This window comes from Rhinoraja longicauda, chromosome 11 (assembly GCF_053455715.1).
Source record: "Rhinoraja longicauda isolate Sanriku21f chromosome 11, sRhiLon1.1, whole genome shotgun sequence".
Lineage (NCBI taxonomy): Eukaryota > Metazoa > Chordata > Chondrichthyes > Rajiformes > Arhynchobatidae > Rhinoraja > Rhinoraja longicauda.
The window spans coordinates 27,006,461-27,033,243 of record NC_135963.1 but is presented as its reverse complement, the minus strand read 5'-3'; the positions used below and the strand labels follow the sequence as shown (position 1 = coordinate 27,033,243).

General features: G+C 41.1%; 1 protein-coding gene across 3 annotated transcripts in view; it reads right to left on the bottom strand.

Moving 5' to 3' along the window:
• The window catches only part of eps15 (epidermal growth factor receptor pathway substrate 15), a 108,296-nt gene that overhangs the window by 31,778 nt on the left and 49,735 nt on the right, over positions 1-26,783 (bottom strand). For all 3 annotated transcript variants that reach the window (XM_078408548.1, XM_078408547.1, XM_078408549.1), the window contains 2 exons: positions 26,515-26,600; positions 17,516-17,588 (listed from right to left, as the gene is read on the bottom strand). In XM_078408548.1, coding sequence (XP_078264674.1) covers positions 17,516-17,588; positions 26,515-26,600 — 159 coding nt within the window. The remainder of the gene's footprint in view (positions 1-17,515; positions 17,589-26,514; positions 26,601-26,783) is intronic.

Below are 26,783 nucleotides of genomic sequence, written 5' to 3'. Positions count from 1 at the left end.
GGGGAAGGTTGCAGCCAACAACTTTCTTGGCTGATCAAACGATGCACTGCAGACTCCGGATGTCATGTTTGAAAGCTGAGCCAAACCAGGCCATGATGGAGGCGAGGGCAGACTCTATGATGGTAGTGTAAAACTGGATCATCATTGCCAGTGACAGGTTTGTGTTTCCTCAGCTACCACAGGAAGTACATCCTCTGTTGGGCCTTTTTGACTGTGGAGTCGATGGTGGCCCCCCATTTAAGGTCCCTGGAGATGATGGTTCTGAGGAACTTAAATGACTCCACAGTTGTGACAGTAGTTGATAATGAGTGGGGGGAGGGGAGTGGAAGCTCTCCTGAAGTCTACAATCAATTCCACTGTTGAGCATTGAGCTCCAGGTTGTTGTGATGGCACCAGGACACCAGCTGTGTCACTTCCTGTCTGTACGCAGATTCCTCCCCATCCTGGATCAGTCAAGGGGTGTGTCGTCCGCAAACTCGAGAAGCTTGACAGAGGAGTCTGTGGAAGTGCAGTCGTGGGTGTAGAGAGAGTAAAGGAGAGGGGAGAGTATGCAGCCTTGCAGTGCTCCAATGCAGAGGTTCAGCGGGTCTGAGATGTACTTTCCCAGCCTCGCATCAAATCAATCAAAGTGCTTTTATTGTCATTCAAAAAAAAATTGGATGAAATTGTCGTTACCAAGCAGTCACAAACAATAAAGAGCACAAGACACACAACCACACAAGTTTAACACAGACAACCATCAGTGATTCCTCCAGGCACACCCTCACTGTGATGGAAGGCAAGAAAAGTCTTATCTCCTCCTCCGTTCCTCTCCCGCGGTCAGGAGTCAAACTGCTGCCTCGAGGCGATCGAGGCTCCCGACTCCCGAAGCCCCCGCCGGGCGATGGAAGGTCCCAGGCCGAGCCGATCAAGCCGATGAAGGTCCTGAGCCCCATGTTGCTTCCTGTCTGTCAGGAAGTTGGTGATACACTGACAGAGGAGTTCGGGCACAGTCAACTGGGAGAGTTTGGAGTGTACCGCGCATTCAGACCCCTTCACTTTTTCCACATTTTGTTACGTTACAGCCTTATTTTAAAATACCCCAGAATGAAGAAGCGAAAACAGGTGTTTAGAAATTTTTGCAAAGTAATAAAAAATAAATAACTGAAATATCACATTTACATAAGTATTCAGACCGTTTGCTATGACACTCAAAATTGAGCTTGGATTCATCCTGTTTCCATTGATTATCCTTGAGATGTTTCTACAACTTGATTGGAGTCCACCAGTGGTAAATTAAATTGTTGGACATGATTTGGAAAGGCATGATTTGGACACACCTGTTTATATAAGGTCCCACAGTTGATAGTGAAAGTCAGAGCAAAAATCAAGCCATGAAGACAAAGGAATTGTCCATAGAACTCCGAGACAGGATCTGGGGAAGGGTATAAAACAATTTCTGCAGCATTGCAGGTCCCGAAGAGCACAGTGGCCTCCGTCATTCTTAAATGGAAGAACTTTGGTACCAACAGGACTCTTCATGGAGCTGGCCGCCCAGCCAAACTGAGCAATCGGGGGAGAAGGGCCATGGTCAGGGAGGTGACCAAGAACCCGATGGTCACTCTGACAGAGCTCCAGAGTTCCTCTATGAAGATGGGAGAACCTTCCAGAAGGACAACTACATCTGCAGCACTCCACCAATCAGGCTTTTTTGGTAGAGTGGCCAGACGGAAGCCAGCTCAGTAAAAGGCACATGACAGCCCGCTTGGAGTTTTCCAAAAAGCCCCTAAAGGACTCTCAGACCACGAGAAATAAGATTCTGGTCTGATGAAACCAAGATTGAACTCTTTGACCTGAATGCAAAAGGCACCGCTCATCACCTGGCCAATACCATACCTACGGTGAGGCATGGTCGTGGCAGCATCATGCTGTGGGGATGTTTCTCAACAGCAGGAACTGGGAGACGAGTCAGGATCGAGGGAAAGATGAATGGAGCAAAGTACAGAGAGATCCTTGATGAAAACCTGCTCCAGAGTGTTCTGGACCTCAGACTGGGGCGGAGGTTCACCTTCCAACAGGACAACGACACCAAGCACACAGCCAAGACAACGCAGGAGTGGCTTCGTGACAAGTCTGTAAATGTCCTTGAGTGGTCCAGCCAGAGCCCGGACTTGAACCCGATCGAACATCTCTGGAGGGACCTGAAAATAGTTGTGCATCGATGCTCTCCATCCAACCTGACAGAGCTTGAGAGGATCTGCAGAGAAGAATGGGAGAAATTACCCAAATACAGGTGTGTCAAGCTTGCAGTGTCATACCCAAGAAGACTTGAGGCTGTAATCGCTGCCAAAGGTGCCTCAACGAAGTACTGAGTAAAAGGTCAGAATACTTATGTAAATGTGATATTTCAGTTATTTCTTTTTAATTACTTTGCAAACATTTCTAAACACCTGTTTTTGCTTTTTTATTATGGGGTATTGTGTGTGGATTGATGAAAAAAACCCCAGATTTATCCATTTTAAAATAAGACTGTAATGTAACAAAATGTGGAAAAAGTGAAGGGGTCTGAATACTTTCTGAACGCACTGCAGTAGCTCTGGCACAATGGCATTGAATGCAGAGCTAAAATCCACAAACATAATCCTTGTCTCGGTCCCATGGTGGTCTAGGTGCTGGAGGATGAAGTGCAGGCCTAGGTTGACTGTGTCATCCACTGATCTATTGGCCCGGTATGCAAACTGCAGGGGGTCCAGCAGGGGATTTGTGATACTTTTCAGCTGGACCAGCACGTCTTTCAAGGGTTTTCATGATTACAGAGGTCAGTGTGACAGGCCTGCAGCCATTAAGGACCAAAATCCTTGTTTTGGGTACAGGAACATTTGTGGTCACTTTGAAGTAGGCAGGGACTGCAGGTTTGCAGGGACTGATTGAAAAATGGCTGTGTAGACTGGTGCCAGTTGTTCGGCACAAAGCTTGAGGGTAGAGGGGGAAACATTGTCTGGCCCTGGAGATTTCCAGCTCTTCTGTCTCCTGAATAGCTTTTGCACCTCCTCAATTTCTATTCCGACCTGCGCGAGATAACCACTTATGAGGTATTTGCGCAGTAATTAACCAGAACCAGAATCTATTGTTAATGATGGAAAAGTGGCCAGACTGATGTTGGACGGCAAGGAGGGGGGGAGGGGGGCCCAGTCTTTGCAGACTGGAGTAAGGCTGCAAGTAGGTGCGAAGTGTTGATTGGGGAGGAGTGGGTACCTGGGTTACGATTCTGTCTTTCAAACCTGCAGTACAACTCATTCAGGTCGTTGTCCAAGGAGTGGGGGGGGGTCCCTCGTAGCTGGTGAATTCTTGCAAGCCCTTCCACACAGAAGATGAGGCATTACCTGAGAACTTGCTCCTCAACTTCTCAGTACCTTTCCTTAGCAGTCCTCTTCTCAGCTTGTACTTGGCCTGCCTGTAGAGAACTGCATCCCCGCACCTGTAGACCTCATTTCTTTGGACTGGCGGAGCTGAATGAGTTCTGCTGTAAACCAAGGCTTGCCGTTGTTGAACCTGACCCGGGTCCTAGTGGAAATGCAACTGTCCTCACAAAAACTGACATATGAAATCATGGCGTCTGTATATACGGTGTCTGTATATGTGGTTGGTTATATTGCTGGCCCATCATATCTCAAGAGTTCAGTGGGTGGTGCAGGTATGGGCTCTGTGAATTTGGCTTATTCGTTCTCTACGAGTACAACCTGACCTCCTGGGCACGTCCCATTGCCCTGTAATAGGCGACGATAAACACTGACAAAGAAGCACAATTGGTCACATTTTCTCATTATTGACAGCTCACAAGGCTGAAGGCAAGGCATTGCCACTGGAAAAACATGTGGATTTAAACAACCTTCATATCTCTAATATTCAAAAATATTTCTAAAATAAAATTGGTAGATACTTAAACTTAACTATATAGATCATAGAATTTTACAGCACAGGAACAGGCTTTTTGGCCCATAATGACTGTGCTGAACATGATGCCATTTAAAACTTCTCCTTTGCACGAATGTGTTTCTTATCCCTCCATTCCCTGCACATCCACGTGCCAAACTGAAAGTCCTAAATGCCACTATTGTGTCTGCCTCCACCGCCACTCCTGGCAACACATTCCAGGCACCTACCTCTTTTTGTGGGAAAAAAACCCCATCTTGCCCTGCACATCTGCTCTAAACTTTATCCCTCTCACCTTAAAGCTATGCCCTCTACCCTTTGATATTTCCACTCTGGGAAAGAGGTTCTGAGTGTCTACCCTATCTAAGCCTTGTAAATTTTAACGGCTTCTTTTAAGTCTCTCTTCAAACTCTGATGCTCAAAAGAAAACAATCCACGTTCAGGTATGTAGCTTAATTGACTGGGTAAATGTAAAAATTGTCCCTAGTGTGTGTAGGATAGTGTTAATGTGCAGGGATCGCTGGGCGGCGCGGATTCGGTGGGCCGAAGGGCCTGCTTCCACGCTGTATCTCTAAATCTAAAAAAAAAATCAAAAATCTATATCTTCTTATAGCTAAAAACTGCTACTCCCTCTTTTTGCAGTGTCTATTGTACAAATATGTGGAACGGTTGTTTTCATGTCTGTTACAATCTGCCTGGTATAGCACACAAAACAAGGTTCTCACAGTATTTTGGTACATGTGACAATAATAAACCAATACCAAGTTATAATGGTCAATTAGCTTCCCAACCTGCACATGTTTGGAATGAGAGGAAACTGGAACACTTGGAGGAAACACACGTGATCTCCAATGGAGACAAATACATTTAAAAAAAATTATGAATGATAAATATACAATCAAATCCACAGGACACAAATTTAGTCCAAAATTGGGGCAAGGCTATTTTTGTATGCATTAAACAGGAAGTTACAAAAAGTAATTTGAGAAATACTTTTTGCAGGTAAAAGGATGTCTGATAAGTGGGTCTTTCAAAAGTGAGAAAGGAAGAGTTCAAGGACTGAGTTCGCAGACAACACCACCGTTGTGGGCCGGATATCAAATAATGAAGAGACTGAGTACAGGAAGGAGATTGCAACCAGGTGCCAAAACAACAACCTTTCCCTCAATGTCAGCAAGGCAAAGAGGATTGCGATTGATTTCAGGAAGTGAAGCAGCACAAACACCCTGGTATATATTGATGATGCTGAAGTAGAGTTGATTGAAATCTTCAAGTTCTTAGGAACAAATATTACCAGCAAATCGGGACCAGCCACATAAAAGCATTGGCCAAGAAAACACACCAAGGCTGAAGAAGTTCAGCATGTCCCCAACAGCCCTCACCTACTCCTGCCTCATCCCAGTCACTCCCTTCTTCTCCCCTCTCCCATCAGGCAAGAGGTACTGATGTTTGAAACGCATACTTGCTGATTCAGGGACAAGATCTTCCCAGTTGTTATCAGGCAACTGAACTGTCCTCTCACCAGCCAGACTGCAGTCTTAACCTCTCATCTACCTCATTGGAGACCTTTAAGATACCATTAATCAGACTTTATTTTGTAGTAAACGATACACCCTTTATCATGTATCTTTACACTGCGGACAGCTTGAATATAATCACGTATAGTCTTTTTCTTGACTGGACAGCATGCAACAAAAAAGCTGTTCACTGTTCCTCATACACAAATATAAACTAAACTAAAGAACGTTCCTGTGAGAGTGAAGGTCCAAGGAACGCTGGTTGAAGATGGATATTGAGGCTCAAGTCAGGAAAAGGGAGGCGACGCATGTGACGTAGAGGCAATTTAGATCAAGCCAGTCCACTGAGTACAAGAGATGTAGGAAAACTCGAAGGAAATCAGGAGCAAAAAGAGTACACGTGAGGCAAATAAGGTAAATGAGAATGCTAACAGATTGTATAATAAGAGGAAAATGGCAAGTAGGGAGTATTGATTTCTTTAAGAATCTTAAGGCATCTATGCTTACAGTCACAGGAGGTAGTGAGATTTTAAATTAATATTTCTCATCCATATTTACTGTGGAGAAGGTCGTGGGAGCTAAGGAATTAAGGGAGATGAATAGTGGTGTCTTGGAACATAGCCAAATTACAGAAAAAAAGTAAATGCTGGCAGTTTTATCGCATATTGAGGTGGATAAATCGCCAGGGCCTGATCAAGTATATCCTAGGACATAGTGAGAAATAGGGAAGAAAGTGCTGGAGCCCTGGCAGAGATACTTGGATAAAGTAGATGTGGAGAGGGCTAGAGGTCATAGCCTCAGAATTAAACAACATTCCTTTAAGGAGGGAGGAATTTCTTTAGTCAGAGGATGATGAATCTGTGGAATTCTTTGCTACAGAAGGCTGTGGAGGCCAAGTCAATGGATATTTTTAAGGCAGAGATAGAATTTTGATTAGTATGGGCGTCAGGGGTTATGGGGCGAAGGCAGAAGAATGGGGTTCGGAGGGAGAGATAGATCAACCATGATTGAATTGCAGAGTAGGCTTGATGGGTTGAATGTCCTAATTCTGATCCTATCACTTATGACCTTCTGACCTTGCATACCTTTAGGCATAGGTGAGGTACCAGAAGGTTGGAGGGGAGCTAATGCTATGCTTCTATTTAAGAAGAGCTGCAAGGACAAGCCAGCAAACTAAAGGCTGGTGAGCCTAACATCAGTGGTGAGAAAGTTACTCGAGGCAATTATGAGGAATAGGATCTACTAGCATTTGGAAAGGCAAGGACTGATGGATGATAGTCAGCATGGTTTTGTGCGTGGGAAATCATCTCTCTCAAATTTGGTTGAGTTTTTTTTGAAGAGGTCACCAAGAGGTTGATGTGGGCGAGGTAATGGACTTTGTCCATTTGAACTTTAGCAAGGCCTTTGACCATGTCCCGAAAGTTAGATCACATGGAATCCAGCGTGAGCTAACTAATTTAATACAAAATTGACTTGATGCTCGGAGAGGGAGGATGGTAGTGGAGGGGTTGTTTTTCAGATTGGAGGCCTGTGACCAATGTGTACCACAGGAATCAGTGCTGGATCTGTTTCCTGTTTAGTTTAGTATTGTTTAATGATTTGGCTCACTGGCATCGTTAGTAAGTTTACCAATTACACCAAACTTGATTTATTTATTCACAAAATGCTGGAGTAACTCAGCAGGTCAGGCAGCATCTCGGGAGAGAAGGAATGGGCGACGTTTCGGGTCGAGACCCTTCTTCAGACTTGATTGTATGTTGTACAATGGAGACAGTTTTCTGAGATTACAAGAGAACAAAGATCAACTTGGAAGAGGACCAAGGATTTAACTTGTACAAGTATGAGGTGTTGCATTTTAGCAAGTTAAACCAGGGCAGGACTGGCACAGTAAATGGCAGAGCCCTGGAAATTATGGTTAAACAGAGACTCGTGATGCAGGTCCATAGTTTCCCGAAAGTAGTGACATGTGAACAGGGCGGTGAAGGAAGCATTGGACACACTTGCCTTCATCGATCAGGGTATTGACCGCAGGAGTTAGGAAGTTACAATGAGTCGTTGGTAAGACCCCACTTGGAGTGCTGTGTACAATTCTGGTCGTCTACCTATGGGAAGGCGATCACTAAGCTGGAACATGTGCAGAAAAGATTCATGTGGATTCACCCAGAAATGGGTTCAGTTATAAGGAGAGATGAAATAGGGTGGGACTTTTTTCCCCTGGGACATAGGAAGTTGAGAGGTGAACTTAACGTGGTGTATAAAATCACGAGGGACATGGATAAAATTAATAGACACAATGTTACTCCCAGAATGGTGGAGTCTAAAACTGGAGGACATATATTTAAGATGAGATGGGATAAATTTAAATCCGACCTTAGGGACGCAACCTCCAGCTTTCCAGAGAAAACAATTCAAGCCTGTCTATCGTCTCCTTATAGCTAATATCTAATCCAAACAACATTCTGGTAAACTTTTTCTGCACCCTTTCCAAAGCCTCCACAGCCTTCCTGCATTCGGGCAACCTGACCTGCATACAATACTCAAAATGCAACTTAACCAAATTCCTATAAAGCAGCATGATGACTTCCTTACTTATATACTCGAAGCCCCAAACAATGAAGGCAAGCATATCAAATGCCGTCTTTACCACTTTATTATCTTGTGCTGCCACCTTTAGGGAATTCTGGACACCAAGACCATTCTGTATATCAATGCAGTTAAGGGTCTTGCCATTATTTATCTATTTCCCCCTTACATTTAACCCCCAAAATGCAAAATCTCACACTTGTTTGAGTTAAACCCCGTCTTTTTTTGCAGCTGATCCCACCATCTTCTTTGACAACCTTCCTCAGAGTCCGTGACTCCACATCATGAGCCAGTAGGTCACTACTTTAAATAAAATAAATCATTGATATCAAATTCATTAAAATTGTATATTGTACAGAGTTCCTGGCCACAAAATCTTAAATCTTGTCACATTCTTTCACATCCTTGTATCAATGGTTTCATTATAGATTCTGGTCTTCATGTATAATAGAAATGCCCACAGCTCCACAATGAACTCTGCAGACACTACAGCCTCTTCACAACATGCAATTATAGTATGCTTGAACCATTCTAAAACCTTCATTTAGAACATTGGGGACAGACAGAAGGTGCTTAGTATTTTAGTAGTCAGCCTCTCAAGTGATGCATGGTGAAAATTAAGTGTTGAAAGCTCTGGCACTTCCAGCTTCACATACTCCAGGTAATATTGAATTATTCATTTATTCTTTATCTCTAGAGTTCCAAAAGAATAAGAATAACTTTCAGTTTAGCCTCATAAACCAAAGAGAGGGTTCACAATGTTTCAAATCTCGCAAGGACCAGGACAGCTCATATATATTGTTGATATGTAGCCCTGATGGTGTACCTGGCCGCATTCTTAAAACCTTGATGGAACAACTGGCTGGAGTTTTTGCGAACATCTTCAATCTCTCTTTACTAGGGTTGAGTTTCTCAGCAACTTAAAAAAAAACCCATAAATAATAAGAAGAGGAAGGTCATGCATCAATGACTACCGACAGGTGGCACCCTCTTGAAAACTTAGTAAGATGTCAAGACAACAGCCTGTCCCTCCATATCAGCAAGACAAAGGAGCTTTCCAGTGAATACAAGCCCAGTCGACCCATTCTTTCATCATATGCGAGTCCCACCATCCCAGGAATTAACCTGGAAAGAATACTGTTGGGTTGATTCACGGCTTGATTTGGGAACAGCTGTGCCCCGATCTGCAAAAAATTGAAGAGAGTTGTAGATGTAGCCCAGTCCATCACAAGGACCAGACTTCTCACCATAGACTCCATCTACACTTCATGCTGCTTCAGAAAAGCAGCCAACATAATCAAAGATTTGTTGCACTCTGGTCATTCCTTCTTCTCCTTGCTCCCATTTGGCAAAAGCTACAGATATTTGAAAGCATACACCACCAGACTCAGGAACAGTTTCTTCCTCTCTGTTAATAGGATTCTGAACAGTCATCCACAAGCTAGGATACAGCCCAATTCACCTCATTGTGGACATTGAACTTTTTGCCATGGAACTGAGGAGCTACAATGCTGATAAGTAAGTCCTGTATCTTACCCTTTGCTCTATCTATTGCACTGGAGTTTGACTTGAGAGCATCCAGACCAAAGCTTTTCACTGTCCCTCAGTACACATGACAATAATAAACCTACACCAAAACAATTACATTCATAATAGTTCAAGAAAGTCAAATAACTTTCCCAGTAAGCAAGATGTTATTTAGACTGTTCTTACATTAGTATTTTTTGTTTCTTTCCAATGTATGACCAAGACATTTAGATGTAGATAGAATTTAACAGGATGTCAAGGCTTAGAGATTCCATACTTAAAGGAGCTGGACATCAATAATGGTCAGAGAATTATGGAGTGGTGAAAAGGCAATGTTCCATTGAGTTTCTCACCACTTATCCTCTTCTCTCCTGGTTACACACCTCTTCTAAAATACATTGTACAGCAGTAACTTTTATTCATCTCTGTTGTTTGTCTTTCTTTGCTTTCCTTTCACACTAAAAATATGTAAACAATTGCAGGTTAGAAACCGGCAAGATGTATTCAAGAGAGAATTAGATATAGCTCTTAGGGCTAACGGAATCAAGGGATATGGGGAGAAAGCAGGAACAGGCTACTTATTTTGAATGATCAGCCATGATCATATTGAATGGCGGTGCTGGCTCAAAGGGCCAAATCCTGCACCTATTTTCCATGTTTCTATGCTGAGGAGAATGAATCCCTTTCAATTGATTTAGGTGGTCATCTGATAATGCAGGCAACATCAGTGCAGTCTAAAGCACATAACAGGGAGCTCAGAAAGCTTGATACATTCATTTTGTCCATTTGGGAAAGTAATTTGGCAGTTCATCCTGGGTAGGGAACCTCACAAATCTCCCTGATGCAATGGTTGCCCACTGAGAAATTGCAGTCTAAAATTAGACCATTCCACCTAAAATACAATTTACTGAAGATCATCATCCAGTTCCAAAGGCAACCTTACCAGTGCTGCAGGCAACCTATGTTTCCAAAGGTGCTTCTAAGGGAAAGCAGCAAGAAAAAAGCAGCAGAAAAAAAGTTCAGATTTTGAAAACTCGAGATTACTCAAGAGAATAGTCAGCACCTGAAGTAACAGATCAGCAATGAATCTGCAAATGAATGACTGCCACTGAAGAGTTTCATCTTTCTCACTGGCACTGCACTGCTGGATGAGTTTGTCAAGCAGCAAGTCAAATACTGGGGTAGTCCAATTTTGGACATTGTTAAAAAAAAAGTGAACTTAAATATTTTAATAATTCTGGTGTTTTCATAATTAACTAATTGTTTCAACACCAGATACTTAACAGTCCATTTTGAATTTGAAAATATGGCAGTGTCCTTTAACCATCTTGGTTTTGAACTTGTATATATGTACTAAAGGAAGTCATAAGTTACAGAAATCTTGCTAAAGGCTCCACCAGAGTGAAATATTTAAAAATCCAACATACAGAAAGGGGTTTTCTACTACCATTGGGAATAATTCTTCATATTACGGAAATTTAGGATCAATCCATCAGTTTCCTCTAATGCAGTGCTTCTTAAACTGGTGAATGGTTCACCCAAGGGTGAATGAAACTAGAGAGGTGCATGACTTAATATACATAAAATCATACACAAGGGAGAATAAGACAAAAATTACCCCAAAAAAACATAAGAAAATTTACTCAAGGGTGAATGAAATTTTGTGATAAAGACTCAAGGGTGAATGATTTTAAGAAGCACTGCTCTAATGCAACTACTAAAATTGGATTAAATCCATTTTTCCAAAACGTTAAAAGTGTGATAATGAATTTCAGCTATCATTATACACCCGTACTTTATCCAATTTGGAACAAATAGAATAATCAATAATTCAACCCATAATAAAGATAATTATTCTTTTAATTCATCTTTAGGATGTAGACTTTATAACCTACTTATGACCTACCCATAATTGCCCCTGGACTGAGGAGACAATAAAATCCTTCAGGGAAAGAACTTGGCTATCATTACCAGTCTAGTTTAGAGTACCAACAGGGCCTTTATAAGGATACAGTTGCTTCACAATTAATATTCAAGAGACCGGCTTTATTTTAAAATTCCAGATTTATTGAATTACCTGAAATAAAATCCTCTGCTCACATAATTGGATTCAAACTTGTGTCTCAGGATCAATAGTCCAGACCTCTGGTTCCTAGTCAAGTAACTTAACCACTATATGATTATACCCAACATTTAACTGTCCATTTTCACTGTGTAACCACATAAATAATTGTGTTACAGCTAAAAGCAGATTGCATATAGTAAAAGGGAAGCAAAATCTACAATCAATGTTTTGGACACTGATAGATAATTCTTTACATGAACCAATTTGCATAAGGACCTGTAGGCAGCATAAGTTTGTAATCAGTTACTATTGTATTAATTTGAAATGCTCCTCTGACTCTTTTGTTTCCCTTCTTTATTCACCCTGTCGCCGACTCAAGGTATGGACCAACCTGTATTGATTCCATCCCATAAACACAATTCTTCCATCACCATCATAACTTCTCTGATGATGAGACTCCCCACACAGTGCCTCAGTGTCTTCCTAAATGATGGCCTTCCGTCATCCTGAGCTGGCAGAACATTTGACACCTTCATCTTCACACCTTTCCTCTCACACTTTCAGTTCAGTAACTATGAGGGATGGATCATTATATACTGGCCTTGCCAGCAAAGTCCACACCCTAAAAACAGATACCCAAGAAGGATTCATTGATCAAACTGAAAGATACAGCATGGAAACAGACCCTTCGGCCCACTGAGTCCAAACTGACCATTGATCATTCATGAACATAAAACAAAACTGACTTACCTCAGAAGTGAGAGACTGCTGTGTTGTCTGCTTCATAGTGACATAGCCCACCCCTGATGTACCTGACTGTGCCATCAGCCAGAGGACTTCTCCCTTCTACATGGCCTACACGGCGTCCTCAGGCAAGGTTTGAGGTGGTGGGGTCTGCTTTCTAATCAATACCTTGTGGAGCTTAGACATGGCAGTGCTGGTGATCTCATTCTCCCCGGATCTGGAATATTTGACTGTGAAGTACCGTCCCTACTACCTGCCGAGGGAATTCACCTCAGGTAACCTGACAGCAGTCTACATCCCTCCCAAAGCGGATGTCAAGCTTGCTCTGAATGAACTGTACTCTGCTAAAAACAGCCTCGACAAAACACCCCAAAGTACTGGTCGTTGCAGCCGGAGACTTCAATCAAGCCAACCTCAGGGGTGTTCAACAAAGTATTATCAGCATGTCTCATGTCCCACCAGGGGCCAGAACTCCCTTGACTACTGCTATGCATCAATAAAAATGACTACCGCTCTTTTCCTCAGCCACCTTTGGGGAAAACCAATCACCTAGCTGTGCTTCTACTGTCTGCCTACAAACAAAAATAAGCAAGAGGATCCGGTACAGAGAGCTGTTCAAGGATGGTCATGGATGACATCCTACAATCAGAGGATTGGTCCATATTCAGGGATTCTGCAGCCAACCCGAATGAGTACACCAATGCCTTCAGTGACTGACTTCATCAGCAAGTGCGTTGAGGAGTGTGTGCCAGACAATCTGAGTGTTTCTCAACCGGAATCCATGGATGAACTGTGAGGTACATTCACAGGTGAAGGCCAGGTCCGCTGCATTAAAGTCAAACGATCCCGAGTGGTACACAAAAGCACACTATGATCTTCACAAAGCCATCAAGGATGCCAAGAGACAATGCCAGGTCAAACGCGAGACCCAGTATAATCATTCAGACGCCCGCACAATGTGACACGGTCCATATAATATAACTGGTTGCAAAGTGAAGTCAGGCAACCCTGGTATACACTGTCAGCACCACAGTAGAGATGGTGGAAAGTTTCAAGTTGCTAGGAGTAAATATTATCAGCAACTTGTTCTGGACTAGCCATATTGAAGCAATGGCCAAGAAAATACAACACCTCTAATTCCTTAGAAGGCTAAGGAAGTTTAGCATGTCCCAAATAACTCTCACAAACCTCTAGACGCGCCGTAGAAAGCATTTTATCGGGATGCATCACAGCATGGTTTGGGAACAGCTCCATCCAAGACCGCAAGAAATTGCAGAGAATTGTGGACACAGTCCAGATCATCACACAAATCAACTTCCCTTCCATGGACTATCTCGGCAAGGCCACCAGCACAATCAAGAAGCTCACCCTGGTCACTCTCTCTCCCATCAGGTAAGCGTTACAGAAGCATTCCTCCTGATTCTGGGACAGTTTCTTCCCAGCTGTTATCAGGCAATTGAACCATCGCATCCACATCTAGAGAGCAGTCCTGAGCTACGATCTACCTTATTGGAGACCCTCGAACTACCTTTAATCAGACTTTACTGGACTTTTCCTGCACTAAACATTATTTCCTTGATCATGTATCTGTACACGGTGGACAGATCTATTGTAAGAGTCTGGAAGTCATGCAGCAGCTTTATAAGACTTGGTTAGGCCGCATTGGAAGTATTGCGAGCAGTTCAGGTCGTCCCAATACAGGAAAGATGTGGAGGGTTTGGAACGGGTGCAGAAGTTTACCAGAATTATGCCTGGACTAGATTAGCTACAAGGAGAGGTTGGGCAGAGTTGGATTATTTTCTCTGGAATACCAGATGCTTAGGCGAGGCCCAATAGAAATATTATGAAAGACAGATAGGGAAGCACGGTCAGAACATTTTTCCCAGAATAGAAATGTCAAAGACGAGATGGCATAGCTTTAATGTGAAAGGGGCAAAGATTAAAGGAGATGTGCACGGCAAGGTTTGTTTTTATACACAGGTGGTGGATGCCTGGAATATGCTGCCAGGGGTGGTGGTGGAAGCAGGTATGGCATTAATGAAGCTTTTGGATAGGCATATGGATATACAGAAGTAGAGATATGGATTATGTGTTTGTCTTAGCATTATGTTTAACACAGACATTGTACGTTCCTGTGAATAAAACTGTTAGCGACATTAGCCAAACCTTAGGCTTACCAAAATCAACTGTTTGGAACATCATTAAGAAGAAAAAGAGCACTGGTAAGCTTACTAATCGCAAAGGGACTGGCAGACCAAGGAAGACCTCCGCAGCTGATGACAGAAGAATTCTCTCTATAACAAAGGAATATCCCAAACACCTGTCCAACAGATCAGAAACATTCTTCAGGAGTCAAGTGTGGATTAGTCAGCTGCAAAAATAGGATGGCCAGGTTACAGTTTGTCAAGAAGTATTTAAAAGAGCAACCACAGTTCTGGAAAAAGGTCTTGTGGACAGATGAGACGAAGATTAACATATCAGAGTTATGGCAAGAGCAAAGTATGGAGGAGAGAAGGAACTGCCAAGATCCAAAGCATACCACCTCTTCTGTGAAACACAGTGGTGGGGGTGTTATGGCATGGGCATGTATGGCTGCTGAAGGTACTGGCTCACTTATCTTCATTGATGATACAACTGCTGATGGTAGTAGCATAATGAATTCTGAAGTGTATAGACACATCCTATCTGCTGAAGTTCAAACAAATCCCTCGAAACTCATTGGCCGGCGGTTCATTCTACAACAAGACAATGATCCAAAACATACTGCTAAAGCAACAAGGAACAAAAAATGGTCAATTCTTGAGTGGCCAAGTCAATCACCCGATCTGAACCTAATTGAGCATGCCTTTTATATGCTGAAGAGAAAACTGAAGGGGACTAGCCCCCAAAACAAGCATAAAGCTGGATAGCTGTAATACAGGCCTGGCAGAGCATCACCAGAGAAGACACCCAGCAACTGGTGATGTCCATGAATCGCAGACTTCAAGCAGTCATTGCATGCAAAGGATATGCAACTAAATACTAAACATGACTACTTTCATTTACATGACATCGCTGTGTCCAAACATTATGGCGCCCTGAAGTGGGGGGACTATGTATAAACACAGCTGTAATTTCTGCATGGTGAAACCAAAATGTATAAAAATGGCCTTTATTAAAATCTGACAATGTGCACTTTAACCACGTGATTTTTTTCTATTACAAATCTCAAATTGTGGAGCCCAGTGGCAAATAAATAAATGATGGGTCTTTGTCTCAAACATTATGGAGGGCACTGTAGCTGAATGTATCTAGATTCCCACAAGGAATACTTCAGCAGTTAACTCAATGGTAACAATTGACATTTGTGGCTAAACGTCACTATATTCTAACTTCCAAACTATTTCACCAGAAATACAATAAAAATCCACAATGATTTCTTCCATTCCACATTACTCCCTACACTATACAATCTTCCATTAAGAGAATGGTTTAGCAACACAATGGCAGACCTTTCCAAATGCATTTTCAAACCTGGTATCAGATGCACAAACGTAATCTGGGAGTAATATTCTTTCCTACATCGTGTGAAAACCGCTTGTTTCTGTACCACAACTCTCCATTATAGGGTGATGTAAACATAGGTAGACAACAGGTGCAGGAGTAGGCCTTTCGGCCCTTCGAGCCAGCACCACCATTCAATGTGATGGCTGATCATTCTCAATCAGTACCCCGTTCCTGCCTTCTCCCCATACATCTTGAATCCGCTATCCTTAAGAGCTCTATCTAGCTCTCTCTTGAATGCATTCAGAGACTTGGTCTCCACTGCCTTCTGAGGCAGTGAATTCCACAGATTTACAACTCTCTGACTGAAAAAGTTTTCCTCGTATATGTGTATATACAATGTATGTGTTGCATACATTCCAACAATCTGGCATCTGACTAACAAAAGGAATTTTGCTTCTGAAGTAACAAAATATTATTCATCATCAGTCAAATTGAATAATTTCCTTACATCCCCACATACCTCCAATATCTGCAGTAGCCACTAAGAAAATTATTAATTTAGTACTGGCAAATATTGTTTTAATTGCCCACTGTTCTCAGCATTTTGGTATGAAAAACTGCAAAGCAAAATTTGAAAATATTTCTATATATCTGAATAACAGTAATTTGAAGCATTCAAAAACATCAAGGCAGAACATTCCCAAGATGGTCTGATAATGCAGCCAAATATAAAGGTAAAAGGGAGCAGAAGAATGAGTGGGAGGGTGAGTTAAAGACCACATTTTACAGATTATATTCTGTTGATAACCTCAAAAGACAAATTTTATACAAAACTACTCGCTTTGCTCTTAATAGAGCTTCAAGGGGCAGCTTCAAACCTGATGCAATAATTCATCTTGAATTGAATTCTACAGCACAAAAACAATGCAACTACATTTCTCCAAGCTATCCATGAGGCTGCGTCATGCATTTGAGATCTGGTATGATGCTATAAGAGAGAATTTCACATTGGAACAGTCATGATATTAACATCATCTGATGATGTTTCATTAATAACCAGCAAAAAAAAGTGACGTGTACACCTTACTATTCCTTCTCCAACTATATTGGCATCTCCATGAATAATACCATAGTAACTGAGCCAAATAAAACTTGCAATCTGAAGAAACTGTCATGTAAATTGTTTATTGATCAATTTACGTTGACTGCTGTAAGCACCCTCGGAGCAAAGAGAGATCAGATGCTGACAGGGAATCTGACAAATGGTACTGGACAATTAAATATCAAATGTGTTTGTTGATGCTTCAGGCAAAAATATTACATGAAGAGCTTTTGTTCTAGCTGAAATGTTATTGTACATTTTAATAATTTCCCTATTTTCATTCAGAATGTCTCAAACTGCATAATATATCCACAAGCCTTAGTAAATGTACAAAAAAATTGTAAAATATTTAATCTAAGAGTAAATACAATTCTTTCATCTTGAAAAATAGCTACTGCATGACTTCAGTAAAAATTCTGCATGACGTAACTGACCGATATCCAAAATATAATCTTACACTGCCAGCAAAATTGGCAAAATCTCTGTTTCTGAATAACAGTCTGAAAATACAGCAAGGGCACCATGACTTTGCAGATGCTGATCACTTAATTTTAAAAAACTGGTGCAATTAATACTTGCCTGGACCTCACTCGTTCGCTGCTTGATTGACTCCTCTTTTTCTTTGATTTCCACTTCCACACTGCTTTTCTCCCTGGAAGACCAGCAGACAAGGCAGGTATATTTAAGGACATCAGCCACAACAGGAACAGCTAACCAGCTCCCGAATCCTTTCTCGCCCTTCAAATGCATCTTCTTACAATGAGAGGGAATGGGAAGGATATCAGTAATCTTTTAAACTACGGATAAAATGCCCAATTTTAGTGAGGAACAAAAATGCCTGATATCAGAATGGGTTCAGTGAAATACAGAGTCGAAAATCAATGAGACGATTTCTCACCACAAATGTCACTGTTGCTATGGAGCTGTTGGCTAATCGAAACTAGAGCTTATAGGAAGAGGAGGAGCTCGAAGGATCATCCCACCATTAAACTATGTTTTATTACAAGACTAAATTTTAAATAGCCAATACATGTACACTTTGAGTATTATCAAAAATAAATTATAATAAATCACATTTTTAAAAGAATAGATACAATCTTCAGAATTTGACATAAGCATTATTCAATTGTTTTTTTAATTTAGAGATTCTGACTGCACAAAAGCAGCCCTTCATTAGAAATCCCTAATGTTGGTATGCTATTAAATTTGCCTTCATGAATTATGGGAATTGTGGCCTTCTTGCATCATACACTAATTTCTTCATAGGCATTATAAATTTTACAATATCACACTAACAGCAGGAAATACATGCATGATTTCATCTCGTAGTAAGTGCTCACTAACGAGAATCTCACAGGACACAGGCATGGCTGACAATTTTATTTTGATCTGTCAACTCTGTAATCAACCTCATAGCAAACATCTGTCTCTTCTCTCCTCCCCCCACCCCGACCCTTGATAATTTTCAGACTCACCGGTCGTTGGGCGGAGAGCGGTGCCGTGGAGATTTTAAACAATCTCTTACTACTCGCATCATCTTTGCAGTACATTCTAACTCAGCACTCAGCTCAGCTTCACAAGTGTGGGGTTTAAAATCAAAAGCACATCAACTGAATGTCATGAGTGAATCCTATGACTGCATACCTGCATCAGACAATCAGCAAAGGCTGATCTTCTCCAACTATTGCAAGCCTGCCCTCTCTCACTGCAAACGCAGACAAGGGTTTCAGATTCTACAGAATCATTTCAGATACCAGGAAATAGCAGTCACGTGGAAAACAAACTGGCCCGAGAGACGTGCCACACTGTATCTAGTTATTCATTTAGATTGTAGTTGATGTAGTGGGCTTTGGGTAAAGGTGGGTGTTGGCAGGATGAAAGGACATGAAATGATGTTCACAAATTTCCCAAAAGATACTTGATTTAGTTTTTTTTAAAGCATTTGGATTTGCAGTTGTCTGGTATGTATGACTGTTTAATTACTCTGCAGTAGCAGTTTGCAAAGATAACTCATTAAAAAAATAGAAAACAGCTACCAAGCCTGTGAGGCAGTGTGATTGGGTAACTTACTGTGGTGAAGGCAACACAGGGAGTGTGATAAATAGGTCATCTGAAACAAGGTGGTGATCAATAACAATAAACTAATGGCAGTTTGTTACAACAGGAAATGAAATGAAAGCTATAACTCTTAAAAAATGGTTTCAGGCTATTTTTTTTAAACTTGTAACACTAATGTATCATTGCTCATTTGTAAATTTGTGGGGTGCCTCATATAAATATTAACAGTGAATATCTATTGCATCTGGTTTACAGGCTGCCAAAATGCTTAAAAATATTCTGCAATAAATTAACGATCATTGGATATAGCCTAAAGGTAACTATAAATTATTTAGTTCTTTCTAAAAAGCTCGTTTCTTCCCCCAAGTCTTAAACAGCAGACAAATAAGGTTTAATCAGGTTTCTGAGAATTACTGTAGAATGGTAATCAAAGTTTTATTTAGAACGAATTGTTTACTAGCTTTCATCAAAATGATGAAGATATTTATTATGCAGTTATCTCAATTTATTTTGTGATCAAATGAGGAAACCAGGATCTAAGAGTCGAGTTCAGATTATCCTTCAGTCTTGTGTCAAGGGCAATATATTTTGATATGACTTTTTCAGAAAATGTTAGAATATCCACTAAAATATCCAAGGTAAGATCTGAATCACGATACAGTAAACCCTTGCTTTTCCGAACCTCAATGGATTTCGGTTATAACGGACAAAATCTGTTGTAACCTAGGAGTCTGTTCGTATTGGGTAGGTCAGGAAACATTAGCATTTTATAAAGTTAAAAAAACACCACGGTTGAAAATAGGTAAACCTCATAAAATGGAGATTTACTGTGTGTCTGATGGTTTACCTCTGCTAACAGCATATCCAAAAATCCAGTCAGGAGGAATGGAAAGGTGCCACAGATACACGGGTCCAATGAGCAGGTTGGTATTCAGGGGGGGGGGGGGGGGGGGAAAGAAGAGATAAAGATGGGCTGGAAGAAGAGATAAAGATGGGCCGAAAGAATTCCCTCCTCATGACTGATGGAATGATCGTTCGGCCTGAACAACCCATTCACGTTTGGAAACAATAAATATTTTGGGCTTGCTTGCAGTTTGATGAATTCAAGTTGGCCGATTGTCATTTAATGTTAACATTGGCGGGTGACACCTCTCCCCTGGAGCAGGAAATTAGAGAAATATCATTAACTGGGATCTGGGGCTTGATGAGTTCTGAGACACAGTGGAGCAATGGGTAAAGCCTCTGCCTCCCAGCGCCAGAGACCCAGGTGCTATCTGCGTGCTGCTGTGGTTTCCTCCCTCATCCCAAAGACGCAAGGGTTTTTAAGTTAATTGGCCTCTGTGCGTTGGGAGACTATTTATCTAGTGTGTCGGAGTGTATGCAAAAGTGGGATAACAAAGACGTAGTGAGAATGGGTGATCGATAGTCGGCGTGGACTCGGTGGGTCAAAAGACCTGTCACTGTATTATTTCATATTTATTTCATATTTCAGATACAGCGCGGAAGCAGGCCTTTTCGGCCCACAAAGTCAAGCCGCCCAGCAATCCCTGCACATTAACACTATCCTACACACACTAGGGACAATTTTTACATTTACCCATTTACCCAGTCAATTAACCTACATACCAGTACGTCTTTGGAGTGTGGGAGGAAACCGAAGATCTCGGAGAAAACCCACGCAGGTCACGGGGAGAACGTACAAACTCCTTACAGTACAGCACCCGTAGTCAGGATCGAACCCGAGTCTCCGGCACTGCATTCGCTGTAAAGCAGCAACTCTACCGTTGCGCCACCGTGCCGCCACTGTACTGTATCTCTAAACCAAGATTAATCTGAGAACACTACTTAGTCTCCCATTTCTGCCACAAGCGGTGGTTTTGAGATCTTTACAGACCTTCCAAAACCTTCCCTTGGATTAATTATTCTGTTATATCGGATAAGCGGCAATAATGGACACCATTCTCTCCCCTATGGTCCGTTATAGCAAGGATTTGGTGTATATACCAGGAAGAATTTGCTTGAATTTACAAGACCAATTCAACGAAAGAAAAATGCTTCTGAAAATGTAAAGTAGCAATACAAAATGCTCTTGATGCAGTATGAGAGGCCTTTATTTACTTTAACCTCGAAGAATTTACACCATTGCATGTCATTATTTATGAATTCCTTATAGGATATTGCAGCTTATCTCCAATATTTGTACAGTAAATAAATCTTAGAGTAATGTTAAAGCCAAATTTAGAAATAGTAATGTAGCTGAAGCGTGGCACACCAAACACAATTTTTGATTTTGATCATTTTTTCCATGCTACTTTCATCTTCTTGGTTGGCTACTGCTCACCCTGGACACGTTAAGAGTCATACCTCACACACAAGAAAGATGATTGTAGTTGTTGAGAGTCAATCATCTCAGCCGCAGGATATCACCATAGGAGTTCCTCAGGGCTGTCTCTTGGGCCAACAATCTTCACATGCTTAATCATTGCTGTCCTTTCTGTCAGAAGGCCAAAGTAGGGGTATGCTGATGATTTTACAATGTTTAATTTCAATTGCAACGTTTTAGCAAATGAGTCTATGCCTGCTCACAGCGCAATATTGGTGTCTCAAAAATACCAGGCAATAACTGTCTTAGAGTCATACAGCACGATGACAGGCCCTTCGCCCCAACTTGTCCAAGACGCCCCACCTAGGCTAGTCCCACCTGCCCATGTTGGGACCATATCCCACTAAACCTTTCCTAGCCATGAACCTGTCCAAATATCTTTTATGAGTGAATCTTCACGAGCGAATCTATATATCCATCCTCAGCATTGAATGGAGAATCATTGATGAGGTCTACCATCAACATCCTGGAGGTCACGCTGAGCAAAAACTCAACTGGACTAGCCACATAAACACTACCATAAGTGAGGAATATTATGGAACACTTTCTGCTTGGCCAGATAACTGCTGCTCCAACAACGCTCAAAACCATCCAGGACACTGGGACACAGTGGCCACAGTTCCAAAAATATATTATAGTGACTCATCTCAATAGCAGGTCCCAAACAGATGACAGGCTAGGGTAGCGGGGGCACAGGAACACCACCACCACCTCCCAATCACACACTATCCCAATTTGAAGTTTATCACTGGTCTGTCAGTAAATGCTAAGTCTGCATTCTGGATACAAAGCACTGTGGGATCTGAATCCAGATTTCATAGAATGACCAAAACAAAATATTTTCAGAAGCCATTTTTATATACATATATTTCTGTTGCTCAACACAATTCTTTTGGGGATTGTTTAATTTTTTTTTAACCAAAAACAAACTGTATTGACGAGGAGAGGTGGGCGATCAGCTGCTTAATCTCTGGTAATGAGATAATGTTTTTAAATCAAAATGTTTCAAAGAAAATTCACCTTCCTTACAAAAGTTAAACAATTGCCAATAGAGAAACTTATTGCAACTTCTACCCTATATTGAATGTCTAATAAAGCAAAATATCCCAGTGAAGTTTATGACTGGCACAGAACAAAGCACAAGTTTGGGAAACTAAATTATGTTTTGAAGAGAGGATAAAGTAGGAAGAAGAGAAAGCTTGGTGGAAGAAATCCAGAGTACAGAAAAAACTGACATTTCTGACATTTGTTAGTGCAAGAAACATGAATGCACAATAGATTCAAGTCAGCAGAACAGGGATGGGACTGAAGACAGGTGTGAATTGCAAATTAAGGATGTGGCAAGGTCTCAAATGGGATTTGTGCATTAAAAAAAGATTCTCACTTACAAGTTAAGGCACTAGAAAATAGAGATCAGGCGAATGCAACATGAATCATAAATGAACAAAAGAATGTGTACAGCAGAATTTAACAATTTGTGTGAGATGCATCTAAGCTTTGAAAAAGCTATGTCTGTTGAATAACAAGTTCAGATGGTGGTGAGAAATACTGTCAATGTAACACGTGAGAATGCAACAAATTGCCAATATCCAAGGACAAATTATTTGGCTGCCAGGCCTGCAGCCAACACTGCATAACACCACATTAATATCTTTGTTGCTCTCCAGCATGTATAAAGGCTGGGGCAACATGAAAATACCAAGATGACATTCCAAATCTCATAATACCCCACTTTGAAGTACATCACTGGTCTGTCATCAATGTTACTTCTACATTATGGATACTGTCAGGAAAACTGGAAACTTTATTTTTAATTAATTTTGAGTAAATTAGTTTGCTACTGTGTCGACCATAGCCGTCTCCCCTTCTTACATCTTATTTGATATGTTCACACGAATTTCACAGGTAGATATCGATCAAGGTAGATCCAATCTGTGGTTCACTTCCTCTTGGCCTCTCTCCAAATTAATATATATTTTTATCCCTGCCAAAATCAGGAATCAACATAGTTGTTCTGTAAAATTAAAGAATAACTTCCATAAAGTCAGTGAAGATTCCTCTTTGCTTATTCCTTCAAGAGCCATTGCTTTCCCTAATTTTTATAAAATTTTAAACGGGTAAACTGACCACTTTGGCCAATCAGAGATCTTTGCGGCAATATTAAACAATGTCGGTCACAGTTCCACCATGTGGGGCGCCTCATTTAAAATTTAAAATTATGAATGATGACCCGAGCTTAGGTTTGAGTCAGAGAGATACAGACCATTCAGCCCATCAAATCAGCAGTGACCTTCAAACAGCTATTTTTATGCTGAACTTCCCCAAACCCTTTCTATTCTTCTCGGATTCCCCATCAACTCCTCCAATATTCTATAACTCATCTACACACGAGAGACAATTTGCATTGGTCAATTAACCCAAGAATCTACCCATTTTTGGAATATGGGAAGAAAGAACAGTGAAAATATCACAAAGACAACATCAGAATTCAAGATAGTACAAGGGCTAATGGCACTGTGAGGCAGGTAATCCATGGAAACAACATCTACTGCATTCCCCTTATCAACCTATCTATTACACCATTAAAAAATCAGTTTAGTCAAATATGATATTCCTTTTACAAACCTTGGCTCTCCTTAATTAAGTCAAACCTCTTCAACTTCCTATTAACTAACTCCATCCCATCATTTTATTTCTACTTTACTCATCATTAATTTAAACTGGGCAGCCTACAGGTACAAGGACAATCCTTACACTTTCTTGAACAAGGGATCACTTTTCCCACTTTCCAAACCTTGTGTACCTCTTCTATATATAGGGGCGATAATGGCAAGCTCATTATCTACCACCACCTCTGCTTCCCTCAGCAACTAGATGTACAAGTCATCTGGAACAAATGACCTACCCACTTGAAGGAGGGTTAGTCTTTCTAGTGCCTCCTCCTTATCAATGTTCACTTATCCATTCCCTTTGTCATCTCCAGTTCCCCCAACAGAATATTCCGCCTTCATAAATCCAAATGAGAAAGCACCCACTCTCAGAATACTGCACGACTGAACTTTTATCTCTTCCTTGGCTGTAAAAAAAGTCCCAACATGACACTTGATTTACTGGTGGTAAATACATTCAGATCCATCCTCTTACCTTAACAACCATTCTATTCTCATAATCTCTCCGAACCAGTGATATATTTGCTCTCAACGTTGTATTTAACTTGGTTTTCACTGGATGAATTCAACTGGCGTATCATGCACTTTTTTTAATGTCATCCTAATTTCAATGTCCCTCATCATCCCTCGAGTCCTTGCTATGGTTCCCCTGCCTTCCCTATTCATGGAAATGCATCTGGCCTGCAGCTGAGACTCTTGCTCCTTCAAGAGTGATCCATTATTCAGTATTTTCTGTCAACCTTTGGGTCTATCTTACCAAAATCATGAAATCTGCAGATGTTAGCAATTGGAAATAAAACCACAATTTCTGGAAACACTCAACAGGTCAGGTGGCATTATGGAAAGAAAAACAGAAATAAATTTTCAGAACTGGGGCCCTTCGTTAGTTCTGGCGAAGAATTCCAGTTCTAAAACTTTGATTCTGGTCCTAGGTATCATATCATATCATATCATATACAGCCGGAAACAGGCCTTTTCGGCCCTCCAAGTCCGTGCCGCCCAGCGATCCCCGTACATTAACACTATCCTACACCCACTAGGGACAATTTTTACATTTACCCAGCCAATTAACCTACATACCTGTACGTCTTTGGAGTGTGGGAGGAAACCGAAGATCTCGGAGAAAACCCACGCAGGTCACGGGGAGAACGTACAAACTCCTTACAGTGTAGCACCCGTAGTCAGGATCAAACCTGAGTCTCAGGCGCTGCATTCGCTGTAAAGCAGCAACTCTACCGCTGCGCTACCGTGCCGCCCTTGTGAGAAAAAGTGAAGGCTTTATTCAAAAAGTTTAGGAACCATTGGTTTAGAAAATAAACAATTTTTAACAATCTCCACTGTCAAAAACATCAAATCTGTGAAAACACTGTCTTCAACTCAAGCAAAGGGCAGAGAGTTAACGGTGTTGAGGTTATAATGATATTTTACAATCACCTTTGTGACATTTTGCTTCCATCAGAAAATTTAATATTTTGAAATATTTCCACAGAAGAAAATTAGCAATAATTGCAAGAGTAATCAATTTAATTCATATTAATTAATATCAATACAACTGACCGGCTGGCCTCAATCTGTACGAAGTGGCAATAACACTTCCCCCTCTCTGTCAGAGGTACAAGATCTCTGACATCTCTGTCTGATGTCAGAGATCTTCAGACATCTATGAAGATCTGTCCTGGACCGAGCTTGTTGATGCAATCAAAAAAAGCTCAGCAACATCGCTAATTCAACAGAAATTTGAGGGATTTCAGCATGTCATCAAATATACCATTGAACTTCTGTAGATGTATAGGTGAGAACATACTGATTAGTTGTGTCACAGCCTGCTTCGGTAACTGGAATATAGAAGAGAGATGAGGGTTGCAGAAAATGTCTGACCCATCACAGTTATCAACTGCCCCACCATTGAAGGGATCTACAGGAAGCACTGCCTCAAGAAAGCATCAACACCACACCAACCTCGCCATGTTCTCATCTTAGGGCAACCATCGCAAGAAGGTACAAGAGCCCGAGAATCATCACTTTCAGTTTCAAGAACAACTTCTTTGCATCAACCATCAGCCTCTTGAACCACATTGCACATCCCCAACTACAACCCTACCTTCCGCAACAAACTATTAAAGACTTTACACAGGTTGCACTACATGACTTTGGTTTGTACTAATATGGTCGGGTTAGTTAATATTATTGATAATTTATTATATATAGATTATTGTATATTCATTCATTGTGTTGGTACACCTTAGTAAAGCTGAGGCAAGAAAGAATGTCTTTGTTCTGCTCCCAGTACATAAATCAATTAAACACTCATGACTAATTCCAGGTATATTTATACGGCAATTGCCATTTCCATAATTATTTTTATGATGAAAGAATAATGTAGAATTTTCACATGATTTGACATAGACTTGTCCAGTTCTACAACTTCTGTATTCAGAGTTGCAGATAACATCAAACATTTTGTTTACCTGTGAAGATCGGCAATTTCATTGTGTATAGAATCAAGTTCTTTGATGGCTGAAAAATCTGCTACAGTGTTCAGAGAACCTCCATTCTGCAGAAAACATACATTGAGTTAGGCATATAGGACACATCATGTGAATTCAAATCAAAAGTTCACATCACCAAACTATTTCATACTATGAGTTTTCTAGATTAAATATAACACACAAGTCTTATTGAAGCATAGTTCTTGTCCAGAATTGGTCTGTCATTTTGTTGCTCAAACATGATGTTG